Source organism: Copadichromis virginalis, linkage group LG3, assembly GCF_057382275.1.
Source record: "Copadichromis virginalis isolate Kocher_CV1m ecotype Utaka linkage group LG3, C_Virginalis_male_GT1.1, whole genome shotgun sequence".
Taxonomy (NCBI): Eukaryota; Metazoa; Chordata; class Actinopteri; order Cichliformes; family Cichlidae; genus Copadichromis; species Copadichromis virginalis.
This window is the reverse complement of record NC_140620.1, coordinates 20,055,400-20,069,100: the sequence shown is the minus strand read 5'-3', so window position 1 is coordinate 20,069,100 and position 13,701 is coordinate 20,055,400. Positions and strand designations below refer to the sequence as shown.

General features: G+C 40.3%; 2 protein-coding genes across 3 annotated transcripts in view; one reads left to right on the top strand and one right to left on the bottom strand.

The window, feature by feature from the left end:
• The window catches only part of LOC146713278 (ICOS ligand-like), a 166,570-nt gene that overhangs the window by 46,735 nt on the left and 106,134 nt on the right, over window positions 1-13,701 (top strand). The window lies entirely within an intron of this gene.
• Window positions 323-9,577, bottom strand: LOC146713284 (low affinity immunoglobulin gamma Fc region receptor III-A-like). 2 transcript variants are annotated; one of them, XM_085446626.1, is made up of 8 exons: window positions 9,439-9,577; window positions 7,007-7,342; window positions 2,980-3,015; window positions 2,477-2,737; window positions 2,155-2,397; window positions 1,925-2,083; window positions 1,747-1,837; window positions 323-784 (listed from the first exon to the last, which is right to left on the bottom strand). In XM_085446626.1, the coding sequence occupies exons 2-7, from the start codon at window positions 7,143-7,145 to the stop codon at window positions 1,755-1,757; spliced, it is 921 nt and encodes a 306-aa protein (XP_085302752.1). In that variant the 5' UTR covers window positions 7,146-7,342; window positions 9,439-9,577; the 3' UTR covers window positions 323-784; window positions 1,747-1,754. The 2 variants fall into 2 exon arrangements, with proteins under 2 accessions (XP_085302752.1, XP_085302756.1); XM_085446630.1 differs by lacking the exons at window positions 7,007-7,342; window positions 9,439-9,577 and adding an exon at window positions 3,217-4,788.

Genomic DNA, 13,701 nt, shown 5'->3' with positions numbered 1-13,701 from the left:
ATAGGGGGAGTTGAATAAAAGAGGGGAAGAAAGTGAGCCTGTAAAACTCTAAAACAAATTATCAAGATGTGTTGAGATGTATTATCTGTAAAATTGTTCAGTCAAGATGTGAAACAGAAAAGGGGGAACTGGGAGCTTCTCCTCATTTTATTTTTTTTTCTTGATTTGTGCTTCAAGAAATTTCTTCTAAGTGGACCTGTTTAAATTTTACCCTTGATGTGTTTTGGCTATTGCCTTTAAGTATAAACCAAAAGGCAACTTTAACAAATCTCATTAAAATATTGTAATAAGTTTTTAGAATAAGGACATCGACCAGTGTGGAAAAATATCACATTTATTAAACAAGATTTATAAAGTCTTTACTGTTGAACATTTTTAAGGGAAATCTGTACAGTAAAGCAACCACAATTAGAAATAAAAAAGCAGTTAGAATGAAATACATTGTTGATTAATATCATGTGTACAAACAACCCTGTACATGATTGTCTTTTCTCAGTTAGTTTGTATATTGTGTTTTGTATATCAGTCTTAGGTAAATGTGGGAAAGGAGGGTCTAGTCTGGGACTCTTACTGGACGCGTTGATGAGGATTCCGACCCTGACCATGGCATAATCTCCATCACCCTGAGCCTCTATGATCAAGAGGGAGGATGAGAATTAGTAAGTGTCAGGGGGGTGGGGGTGGGGGGGGGGGGGGTCTGTGAAGGTTCTCAGTCATCCAGGTCATCGTAGAAGAAGTCCAGACGTTTTTCTTTCCAAGCTCCTTTGACAATTGGCCCATAATTCTGCAGTGGAAGAAAAAATAGTACATAGAGTTCAGTTGTTGTTTTTTTACATATAAGAATCTGAAAAATGTTTCTGCATTTGTATTCAGACCACCTGAGTCAATAATTTGTAGGCAGCATTTTGCAAGGTCAAGACGTTAAATCTGACCAGAGAACCTTTTTTGACATGTTTGCTGTCTCAACTATGTGGCTTGTCAAAAGCTGCAAATAGGAAATATGGATTTCAGTTTGTAGAATATTCAAATGTGCACTCATATAAGCAACGTGTGTGGACTTGTGTGCATGCACGTCTTAAATGTCCTGCAGTGAGACGTCAGCCGTGTTGGTTAAAGCCTTTTTACCAGAAAACAGGAAACTGGGCTACAGACCTGTTAGTTTCTTTTACTGTCAGGCTGAAAAAAAAACAGTAAAGAATAAAAAGAACACCCACTGCTAACTGTCATTTTAAAAAGCCAAATACAGGAACAAAAGTGTATAGATTTTTGACTAAATGGTAAAAATCACTGTAGATGCTGACAACAAGTTTCTTTGTGTCATCAGATAAAGGGGCTTTGGCTCTGCACTTTACTGGAGTCCATTCATGAGCTGAAAGTGTGGCTCCAGACAGAGCTACACTATTTGTGAAGTGAAACCCTTAAAATAAAAAAACAAAACAAAAACAAATAAATACTGTTATTTTATTGAGCAAATATCTGTTGCTGTTTTTTTATTGACAGCAAAGCAAGGAAATGTGTGGGAAGCAAAATGCAACACCTGCACCAGTGAAGAACTTCTTCTGAACTTAGCATAAGACATTTGACTGAAGAGTAGGAAACAGTGCATACTGCTTTTAAATCACTTGGCAGGGCTGATAAAACAAACAAAATGTTTGCATTAGTAAACAGTGTATTGCAGATTTCTTTCATTGGTTAACCACGGTGATGTGACATCCACCTTCTGACTGAATGAACAGGAACTCTTACTGTGCAACTCAGAAGTGATGCTCAGTGGTCACCTCCACAATGTTATCAAAGTCCTCAGTCTGTCTCTGCTCAGCTTGGGTCGGCAGGGATGCTAGCATAGAGAGGAGGTAAGATGAGACATTTCTAATAGAAACAAAAGAAACTGATGAAAAAAAGCAGAGGAGACTCGGAGTGTTACCTTTGGCTCTGTGTCGATATAAAGACACCATGAGCAGAGTGGAGATGAAGTATGGACAAATTACCACCAGGTGAGAGACAACGCTGAACACAAGGTTGAGGGAGGTGGGGTCAGGAGGTGGTGCTGAGGATGGGTGTAGGATTGTGTTTGCAGGCCTATCTGCAGAGAGAATCTCACCTGTTCAGGTGAATTTGTAGGTGAAATGGTAAAATGTGAGTGAAAATCCTCACCTGTGACAGTGATCCAGCTGGATGGAGACTCTCCATGACCGCTGATGTCACACTTGTAGAGGCCTTCATCAGACCTGGAAACATGCTGGATGGTCATGTGACCTGTCGTCTCGTTGCCAATAAGGGAGCCATCTTTATAGAAAGCAGCTGGGAGGCTGAAGGAATTCTTTTCTTCGCAGAGCAGAGTGACGTCATCTCCCTCCATCACAGGGAGGACAGGACTCTGCAGGATCACTGATCCACCTCAACACAGAGACAAACTACAGCATTTCATCCATTTACACACAGCTTCATCAACACTAACTCCACACACTCAGCTTACCAGTGACTGTCAGGTTAACCATGTTACTGATGGGACCCTCTCTGGACTCACACCAGTAAACTCCACTGTCCCACGGGAGGACACTGCTAATGTTACAGGAAGAATCAGCTGCTGCTCCCCACTCCTCACACTCAGCTCTGATTTCTCTGCTTGTGTTTCTCCTCAGAGTCCATCCAGCAGAGCTGTCGTCCTCCTCACAGCTCAGAGACACATAGTCGCCGTCAAACATCTGAGAGCTGCTGGGACTCACAGTCAGAAGAGCTGTGATGAAAATCTATATTAGTATATTTATATTATATTTTTCATAAACACTTAGGGCTGAAATAACATTCCTGGTGATCATCATTAACTATGTCAAACAACAGCACCTTCATCGTGATCAAACTTTAACAGAACTTTTGGGTTGAAAATATTCATTCATATTCACGAGAGTCAATAAATTTTAATCTTTAAAATGTGTCGTTTATTTCTGGTTTAAAATAGGACAAGAGAAGGTTACCGACCTTGGTTTGTGGTGTAGCTCAGCAGTGAGATCAGAACTAAAGAGAAATGAAACAGAGGTTGGTTTAGAGGTTTTACACAGTTTGATCGAGCTACAGACTCATGCAGAATTAGCAGAAAAAACAGGAAGTGATTCTCTCTTTGTTGTCTTCTACACAAACTCGATATTTATGTGGAGAAACAAAAGAAGTGGCATCTTTAGGCCTTTTCAAAGATGAAACCCATTACAGTATACTTACAAAGCAGAAGAAATGATTTCTCCATTCTGTCTTTTGTTGATACTGAATTAATTCTTCTTGCATAAGTTCACTCACATAAATCTAGAACCTCCTCCTCCTTCCTCTGTTACAGGGTGTTAGTTCATGTGGTTTCCCCCCTCATCATTATTATGAGAAAAGATTCTTTGGTTGCAATACATGAGGAAATACACTTTTAATATGAGGCAGTGATCAAAAAGATGAAAAAAGGAGAGAAAAATACACGGAAATGGTCAACAAAGCAAACCTTTGTGGAGAGAAAGACATCTACTCCAAATTTTACAACCAACGACGCTTTAGAAAGCACTGCAGCACTCAAGATGCAGGCTTGTGGGAAACAGAAACGAGGTAGGAACAGGCAGCAGAAGCAGATTTAAGATGAAAAATGAATTTAGTGCTGACGTTTGGGGAGCTGCATCTGCCATCATCAGTTAATATTACATATTTAAATAAATACGGGGCCATCTGCTGCGACCAGTTGGGGTGAGAAAAGGAAGACAGGATAAAGACGTGTTGTGGAAGAGAGACAGAGATTAATATGCACCCATGCATGTGTACACACACACACACACACACACACACACACACACACACACACACACACACACACACACACCCACCTTGGGTTCCCTGGCAACCGTTACGGGAACTTAAGAACTAACCCCACCTGAGAATTAAGTTAGACTTTCAGCAGAAAATATCATCCTGGATGACCACGGGATCTTCAAACTGTGCTGTATCCAGGACTGATGACATCAAATCCTACTTTCAACAGTTCTTGAGTCCATCAAAACCATAGTGTTAAACTTGACCAATTTCGAGGGGACACAAACTTACAAAGACGATTGGAAAGAGGTAACCCAGAAAAGACACCAAAGCATACATGAGTCTTTGGATGCTGAGTGCTGAGTATACATCCAGAAATGAATTTAATAGCAGTTTATGGGATGCAGATTTTAGTCAGACAATTTTTCAATGCAGAATGTCACTCGAGAAATTTTGCCTCCCTTTTTTGAACCATGATACAAGACCAGTCTGCCCTCAACAAGACAAGTGTGCGGGGTGACAGCAACTCATCTACAACCTCCAAATGTCACTGTAGATGAGCATCTGGTGGCTTTTAGAGGAGACTGCCCTTTCAAACAGTATACAACAAGCAAGCAGTCTAACTATGACATAAAGATATGGGCATCATGTGATGCCCTCACAAGACAAGCTTGGAAAATACACGTTTATACCTGCAGACAGAGTTCCTGAAAATAACCAAGTGATGTTTGTGGTTCTGGAGATGATTGCAGACATCAGGGGACATGAGATAATAATTTCTTCATCTCCTCAAGTTAGGAGCTGTGTCAAAACTAGAAGTCTTAATGTTCACAAAAATCGCTGAACACAAAATGAACACAATATGAGGATTAATAAAATTCAAAGGCAGCAAAATGTAAATGGAATTGAAGAAACAGAATAAGCTTAAATTGTAAATATTTTTTTAATTTAAACATCAAGTGAAAAACTAGGTGTCATGTAGATCTGTTTCAAAAGACACAGTTTTCATGCTTCATGGTTCTTTAAATATCAGATAAAACAAATAACAAGTACACAAAAAACTGAGACTTGGTCCCAGGCCAGTGTTTCCTCTACTGACTGGATCCTCCTTCCCTCCATCCTCCTTCCCTCCATCCTCTGTGTCTCCTCCTGTCTGATCTGCAGGTGAGAAACAGGTGTGAGGTGTCAGCTGTCAGGTAGGTGATGAGTGAAGAACAGAACAGAATCCATTTCCTCTTCAAACTGCTGTCAGACACTTGCTATGTCCCAATTCAGAGGCTGCATTTTAATCCCGATTACGTCACAGCCAGGTGATGAAGGCTGTCCCAATTCAAAGACTCCTCGAAATGCGTCCTTCTTTTCCGTGGATTTGAAGGATGGGTCAGATGTGTCCTTCGTGGTCCAGTTTCCAGCAATGGTGGCAGCTACTTAGTTGTATTACTCTTATCAATACTTTACTAGTTAAATTATTATTTATAATATTTTATAATAATATAAAAAAACTTTTCAATTGTGGCAATGTGGGAGGAGTGGGCTGGTGAGTTTGAAATATTATTCTTTCTGGGTCACAAAATAAACTTTTAACATATTTTCCGGCTAGAATGTAGCTGTGTAAACTTCAAATATCTGCTCGGTTTATCAAGACATTTGCAAGAGTGCTCCGACACTTTCGGAGACGTCTGTTACCCACCCGCTCGATAGCTCACTGGGAGCTCAAGGCTAACTAGAGCCGGCAAGGACAGCGACTTCCCGGAATATTGTATTCAAACCCCCCCCCCACGTTCTTTCGATACTCAGGTTAAACATGATACATAAGCAGTGTTGGGGAGTAACGGAATACATGTACCGCCGTTACGTATTTAAAATACAAAATATGAGTAACTGTATTCCGTTACAGTTACCTTTTAAAAAGGTGGTATTCAGAATACAGTTACTTTGTTGAAATAAATGGATTACACTGCGGTACTTTCCTGTTTCATTTTGTCGCGGGTCAGGACTGTTTGGGTTTTGTTTGACAGCTACGTTCTGTTGTTCCAGGCGGCAGCGTTACGGTTGCCATGGTTACAGGGCGACGCTCTCTCTCTCTCTGCGACTGTGTGTTTCCTGGGTGAGAGAGCGCCTTTTCGTTGTTGTTGTTGTTGTGCTAAGCTAACAGGCAGAATGCTACAAGCATAGCTCTAAAGAAAGTAGCATCATGGGCAGTGTAGTCCGTGTTGCAGGGAGAATGGACTGCCATACACGTTATGGGTCTGTGAGCACGAGGAGGGAGAAAAAGGGGAGTGGAAAGGTACGAGTTGTCATCGAGGAAAAACGGGAGCTGGAAGCATGTAAATATAATAATAACCACTTCAGCCAAGAAGAGTGCCTGACGAGCCCAGTTGTAAGTAAGCTATTAAGACTCGACTGTACACCGTGTTCGTGTTTTCCTCCGAAAACAATAAGTTCCGTTGGAGCAGTCTTTCAACGCCTCTCTCTGTCTCTCGCAAGAAAAGTTGACCCACACAACAAAGTAAAGCTATTTTTCAGCTACGAGCCGACAGGGACCCCGCCGTATTAGTCAGAGGTCCCTTTACTACAGTTCGGAGTCGCGGACCTTCAGTAATAGTAATAAATCACACAGCAATAGTACATTCACGTTGTTGTAAAAAGCATGATAATATATTAAGTAATCCAAAGTATTCAGAATACGTTACTGTCATTGAGTAACGTAACGGAATACGTTACAGAATACATTTTGGGGCATGTATTCTGTATTCTGTAATGGAATACATTTTAAAAGTAACCTTCCCAACACTGTACATAAGTGACTTAGATAACTAAAAATGTTAGTGCTTGGCTTTCTGTGTTTTATTTGTTCCTGACTAAATCGGTTTGGCTGAGATTAAAGTTTTAACTCAGCTGATTAAAAAGAAGTGTGAGGTGGTTGAGAATTTACTCCAATGTCCTGTTATATTTTAGATAAGGAGCAGACATCTGAGTTTATTAAAGTCCAACTATGACGCAAATGTTAAGGCTTGGCCGTCCAGCCTCCTCGGTCTTTGGAGGACCTGGCCCACGTAGGCATTATATTACATTACATAAATCATTATCTACTGCACTCTGATCACATCACTCAGACCAGCTGCTTTCTACAAAGTCTCATCAACAACATCTTTAGAAACAAACATCAACAACCAGGAAGCAGCTTCACCTCTGATCACACTAACACTCAACTCTACTCACTCACCTGGAGGAACAACAACACTCAGGTAGATGATTTTGAGCTCCCACGAGTGTATTTCTCCCATTAAGACTCGACACTCATATGTTCCACTATCAGCAGTTGTCACATTGTTCAGAATCAAAGACACGTCTCCGTCCTTCATCTGTCTGTCCTGCAGATCCACCCTGTTCTTAAAAGATGGATGCTGGTTGTCTGGAGCAAACTGCCCATCCCGGTACACAACAACATGCTGTGTCCCCAGATCAGCTCTGCTCCACTCAAGAATTAAATTGTTGTTGTTCGAAGCTCGACATGGCAGAGTGACGTTCTGTCCAGACTTGGCTGTGATGATGTTTGGGTCTAAAAGAGAAACCAAGAGAGCAGCGAGGTTAAAGGAATCAAACACACAATGCAGCCTTGCATTAGTAAGGTATAACCTAATAATAGCAGCCTATACTGTTTTCTTTGGTTAACTATAATTTTTATTTATAATGGTGAAGAACAGTTAAAACTGTCCTTCTGTCTGGATGTTTCTTTCCTGTCCTGTTTGTTTTCTACACCTGTTGCTGCCTGCCAATGAAGCCTGTGTAAGCCATAAAGACCTGCTCGCTGTCCCTGCTGACGATTTGTTCGAGACTGTCGAGTCTTTGCGTCCCAAGGACGATGCATATGTAGCAAAGAAATATGATTCTATTTACCAAAAAGAACAAGTAGCATGGACGGAGAAATGTTTTAAAAACAGTAAAGGCACAGTGGTGGTTTTATCATTGTGAAGAAGAGTCTATAACAGATGAACTGAATGAAATCCTGGCAGGGAATACAGCAAAGACGAGCCATGTGACGCCGTCTGATCAATTTATTCCTGTCTTCAGAACCGAAATGCACTTCAGTCTACAAGTGGGACAGAGCTAGCTCAGCAGGTAGGGTGTTCCCCCGTAATCACAAGGCTGGGGGTTCAAATCCACCAAACAGCTACCCTGAGGTATCCCTGAGAAAGGTACCGTGTCTACACACTGCTCCCCAGAGGACTAATTTCCTACGGGATTAATAAAGTATGCATAATTACGCAAGTTGTGGAACCGAGTTACATAAATACTCTTCCTATCTTGAGGAAGAGCATCAGAAGGAAACAGTGTAGTTTCTAATAGCTAAATCTCACCTCCAGAGACAAACACGACGAAGCCGACAAACAGCAAAGCCGAGCAGAGCAATGACATTTCCATGTTATCAACTCCTGCTGATCTTTCGGATGTTGTTTTTCATAAATAACAGAGCCTCAGTTCAAAAAAGTGTAGATTATTTTATTTAAAGTTTAAATGAACCCATCAGGTCATCAACGATTACAAGGACCTTGAGCGACAGTGTCGCGTTAGAGTGACGTTCGGTGGGATGGGTTATGCAAAATAAATTAATCGTCATCGAAAGCAGGTCCGAAAGCTTAGCAGGTTCTATTCTTAAAAGATCTCCAGAGAAAAACGCAACATAATCTCACCTATCGACAATCAGCTACAAACTGAAGACCACCAAAGTACTTCAAAATTATGTCACTATATAAAAATGAGAGAGACAAAGAAGAAGGAGAAACAACTACTCAACATGTTAAAGATTAGCAGCTGCAAATGGTTTGCAGGGAAGAGAACACCTGTCTCCTTATGCGGCTACATCAGCCATTTCCGTGTTTCTGTCTGCTAAGATTGTTTTAAATGTCTGAGGATATTTTAAGTAAACGACCCAAATTTAAAACTTGTATTCATGAGATTACATTTAAGGTTTAATAAAGCTGAAAGTCACTGAGAGAATAGATCTCGGCCTTCAGCCTTTTGCTGTAATGCAACCCTTTGCTCAAGGGGAAGTACCTCAGACTGATCAAAAGTAAGGGCACACTACAAAAAGATGTGATATATAAAGTAGGCCAAAGTTTTTAACAGGCTGTGTTCTTAAATAATCAAAAAGAAGATATTTAAAGTAACTTAACTCAATTTCTGTCATCCTGAATGGACTTTTAATTTTTAATTTTTTTTTCCAAAGACTGTTAAAATGGGGCTGTCATGAGTCCTATGGAGATTTTGCAGGACTTATGGGCCTAGTTGACTCCTCCGCTCCCCTGACATGTGCAAACCTTAATGTTGAGGTTGACACATGTATGTCTACATAGTTAGAATGATTGATGATTTTCTTTCTTTCTTTCTTTCTTTCTTTCTTTCTTTCTTTCTTTCTTTCTTTCTTTCTTTCTTTCTTTCTTTCTTTCTTTCTTTCTTTTTGTTTAAACTTACCCAAACACCACCACTCTATAACTTTGATTGTCCAACCAGCCAACACAAAGCAACACCGAGTTTAACGCCTGTTTAGCATTGGTGGATGTTTACAGGTTGTATAAAACTGAATATAAAACATCTTTCACCTCAAAGTCTGAAAGTGACTTTAGGAAAAGCAGAAGGCCATTTGGAAACACCTACCGTTGTTTTGAAGGATGTCTTAATTCCTCCAAAACTATTTGAAACATGAAGAAGTTTCCACTGTTCTTTTCCAACCAGAAAAAAGGTAAGAAGCAGCTCCAGCACCACTCAGCAGACTGCTACAGGCTGCAGTTCAGAATGTTCTGATCAAACTGATATGTAAATGCATATCTATAAAGGTTTTGTGTCAGCTTTGTGTGGTGAGTCTCTCTGACTGGTTGAAAATAACTGATAACATCAGTATAACTGCCAGACTTCCTGCACTAGTTTATAGCTTAGTAAGCTGGTGCTCATGATGCTGACTTTCAGTTTTAACAATTTTGGTACCGTCTGAGTCACATTCATGTGAGTGTTTGCTCGAGTGCAAATTGTATTTGAGCTGGAATTGGTCTAAACACAAACGAAAAACAAAACAAAAAACAAACAAACAAACACTGAGCTAGTGTGCACTAAACTCCTACACACAGAACCCTTCCATCTTATCTGAAAGACCTCAAAGTCAGTCACCGCATTAGAGCACTTCGCTCTCACTCTGCAGGCCTACTTGTTGTTCCTAGAGTATTTAAAAGTAGAATGGGAGGGAGAGCCTTCAGTTTTCAGGCCCCTCTTCTGTGGAACCAGCTTCCAGTTTGGATTCGGGAGACAGACACTATCTCTACTTTTAAGATTAGGCTTAAAACTTTCCTTTTTGCTAAAGCATATAGTTAGGGCTGGACCAGGTGACCCTGAATCCTCCCTTAGTTATGCTGCAATAGACATAAGCTGCCGGGGGATTCCCATGATGCATTGAGTTTTTCCTTTCCAGTCACCTTTCTCACTCACTATGTATTAACAGACCTCTCTGCATTGAATCATATCTGTTATTAATCTCTGTCTCTCTTCCACAGCATGTCTTTTATCCTGTCTTCCTTCTCTCACCCCAACCGGTCGCAGCAGATGGCCGCCCCTCCCTGAGCCTGGTTCTGCCGGAGGTTTCTTCCTGTTAAAAGGGAGTTTTTCCTTCCCACTGTTGCCAAAGTGCTTGCTCATAGGGGGTCATATGATTGTTGGGTTTTTCTCTGTATCTATGAAGCGCCTTGAGGCGACTTATGTTGTAATTTGGCACTATATAAATAAAATTGAATTGAATTGACTTGAATAAAGACAATTATTATTATTGCTTTTTGTTTTAGTCTTTAGCATTTACATTTTTAAAGGTTTTTTTTAATAAAAAATCTTTTTCACTGTTGAATTGATTTTCTTGTCTCACAAAAGTTGTGTGACTGTAACTCCATGTAAAGAACAGAAGATATCTACTAATCGGTTATACAAGTAATTATTATCTGAGGTGTTGGGTGGACGGATTCGAGACCCTCAGCTGGACAGCAGTGGTTGGACTGGTGCACTACATCTTTTAGGGGGGAGATGGCATCTGGCTCTGATGGAAACTCTGGAAAGACAAACATCATTATGTCAATTTAACAGGTTTAAACACAGTTCTTGGTGTTTTCTTTTTCCTGCTCCACTAATTAAAGAAAGTGCATCTCAGCTTTTTCAATACTGACGCAAAACCCCAAAATATGCTTCGCAAAAAACTGGTCTGCCCCAAGAATCGAGCGCCCCGGCACAAATGCCAAAACGTCACAGTCTATATATGGCTACAGGCCAGTGGACACTCTTTCAATGATGAGGATGTACACATGAAAGCTGGTTTGAGCAGAAAGTCATGGAGACCATTTATGTGAAAAGAGCCTAAGGGTACATCTGTCACCATCTTACAATGCTGTGATTGCAGCCATTCCCCAACTCTCTGTGAATGGGACTGTGAATGGGCCATTGATCAGTGTCCTTTTGATACTGACTAAAATATCAACGTGCTGGGATCTTGTTCTGATTCGGAACAATGACAGAGACAAAGGAGAGAAGCCGCACCTGTTGACTTTGATTTGTTTCTCTTGTCTTTCACTATTTGTGAATAAGTGGTGTTTTTTTCCTCACTGTTGAGTAGAGTGCATACCAATTTATCCCTGCGGAACAAAACACACAGAGGACATCAATGCAAGTTATACAGCCTGAAAGCTACCTCTGCGGCTGATTTGAATAAGATACAAAAATCATTCATGTCCTTTATCTATATCTATGTGCTCTTTTTAGTATCAGTCAATTTACATCTGTATATAAAAAGCTGGAGAGGCTGAGGACGATGGACTAAATTCTGGAGGCTCATGTCTATTAATAAAAAAGCACTGGAGTGTTTTCATCAGAAACTGGAATCCACAGAGCTGTTAGTTTCCTGTTAATCATAGGCTAAAAACAATAGATGCTCCCTGTTATGGTTCATCAACAAACACACAACAACTACTTTCGACCTGTTTAAAAAAATACTTAGCACTTTATGCTCAAGTGGGGTCTGGAGACTATCCCAGGCTTAGTGTGAAAGATGCGATACAAAACACTGTAGCAAGACAAACTATCCACACTCAATCACAGTCACTCGAGAATCACCAAATAACTTCACTCGTATGTCTTAGGCAGTGGGACTAAGCCGGCGCGCCCAGAGAGAACCCACACAGACACGAGGAGAATGATGTAAACAGAAAGGTCAAAGGTCAATTGGCAGTCAAAAGGTAGCTGAAGGATGAGCTATTTGTTTATTTGAGTGATTTATTTATTCGATTCAGTAAAAGGACTAGATGTTGTAGTCCCTGACAGGCACGTGCAGAGGGGGTGGCTAGAGGGGCTTGAGCACCCGCCCCTTTCCTGATGGGTGCCCAAGGTGCCCTTTTGTTGAGGCAACTTTTAAAAAAATTATTTTTTTTTTTTTTTTAATGTGTGTGTGCGTGCGGAGTCTTGTCTGTGCCCCTCAACAATAATATTTAACTATCAATCACAGTTTTGCTAAATAAAAGGATTTGGCTTGCATCAGTCACATGATCACATTTAACCAATGATCGCCCTTGACGGCAGAACGCGCTGGTTACGAGCCGGGAACGAGCTCACAAAGAGCACGCGCATTCGTTGCGGTCCGGAGCTGTAAGAGAAACACAAGTTAACTCAGAGACACAGACTGATGCGACAAAACCAGTAAGTAGGTGTACAGCGTACACTGTAGTGTGTAGCACCCAGGAGTATCAGCTTATTACGTACACGTTGGTAAGCTGTCTTGTTGCAACTGACGAACTGAAACAAACGAGCGTGCTGTGTGTGCAACAGCGTGACAAACATTACCTGTCCTTTTATTAACTGCACAAGTAGTGCTGGTCATAGCTGCTGGCTACCTGTGTAAGGCTGTCATGGGTCTGTAGCTTTGTCACCGTTTTAGGGAACATATTTAGTTTTAAAGTAAGTTTCCGGGCTTTTCCTGCCTTTCTGGAGGGATTATATTTCACTAAAAAACGATCTAATATGCATGTCCACATAATTATGCATTATTATAATTATAATATATTAAAAACACACGCTGTATTTTAAAGAACATGCATTAAGAAGCAGATTATATTAGATTTATATTTTAAATAAGACAAAATTTGGATTTTACAGCAGTAAAATGATTGTATCTCTACAGTTTAAAAATGTAATAAGCTTTGCCCCTGCACAGAGTGGATAGTGAAACAAATGGAATCATCATAAATACATTATTTCATATTTATTACTTCCCCCTCCTCATTGCTTTATTATTGTAGCTCTAGTAATAAATAATAATGTAAGGATTCTGGATTAGCACCATGATGCCCATAGTATATACAGTATTCTGAAGAAGATCTAAAATGTCACTGTGTGTGCGTGCATGTGTGTGTTTTATTTAGATGGATTTTTTAAAAAAATATTACTCATGATATAACATTGTCCAGACATGCCTGGTAAGGACATGAGGAGGGAACAGTAGGAGCTGTGTGAGGCTACTAAAGGCAGGGCTATAACATTTTTCTGTCATCATTTTATTATAGATTACGTGCAAGAGTTGTTAGGTGTGGATAATTAGATTATAGTTTATTGCAATAGCAAGTTGTGCCTTGTTCTCAGATAGACAGCAAGTGGAGAGTGATATATGAAATGATGGGATGGAAGGAAGAAGAGAAATAAGAAGAGAAAATGCTCTCAATTATGGATACAGTCAAATGGTTTATTTATGTTTGATGTGTGCTTTACATTTGTGTGGCTGTTAATAAAGTTAGCGCGCTCTAGGGGGCGTATGCGTTCATCAAAAATGGCCGAAGGCTGATGTGTGATTATTCCTCCCAAAATGTCGTTGATGAAGTTAGCTATGCACGTCAGATTTTACTG

Excerpts from the sequence above, each read along its gene's own strand:
- LOC146713284 (XM_085446626.1), bottom strand. The coding sequence starts at position 7,145 with ATGAAGGACGGAGACGTGTCTTTGATTCTGAACAATGTGACAACTGCT. Across the intron at positions 2,738-2,979 it reads GAGCTACACCACAAACCAAG|CTCTTCTGACTGTGAGTCCC; the intron begins GTCGGTAACCTT and ends TTTTCATCACAG. Across the intron at positions 2,398-2,476 it reads GGTTAACCTGACAGTCACTG|GTGGATCAGTGATCCTGCAG; the intron begins GTAAGCTGAGTG and ends CTCTGTGTTGAG.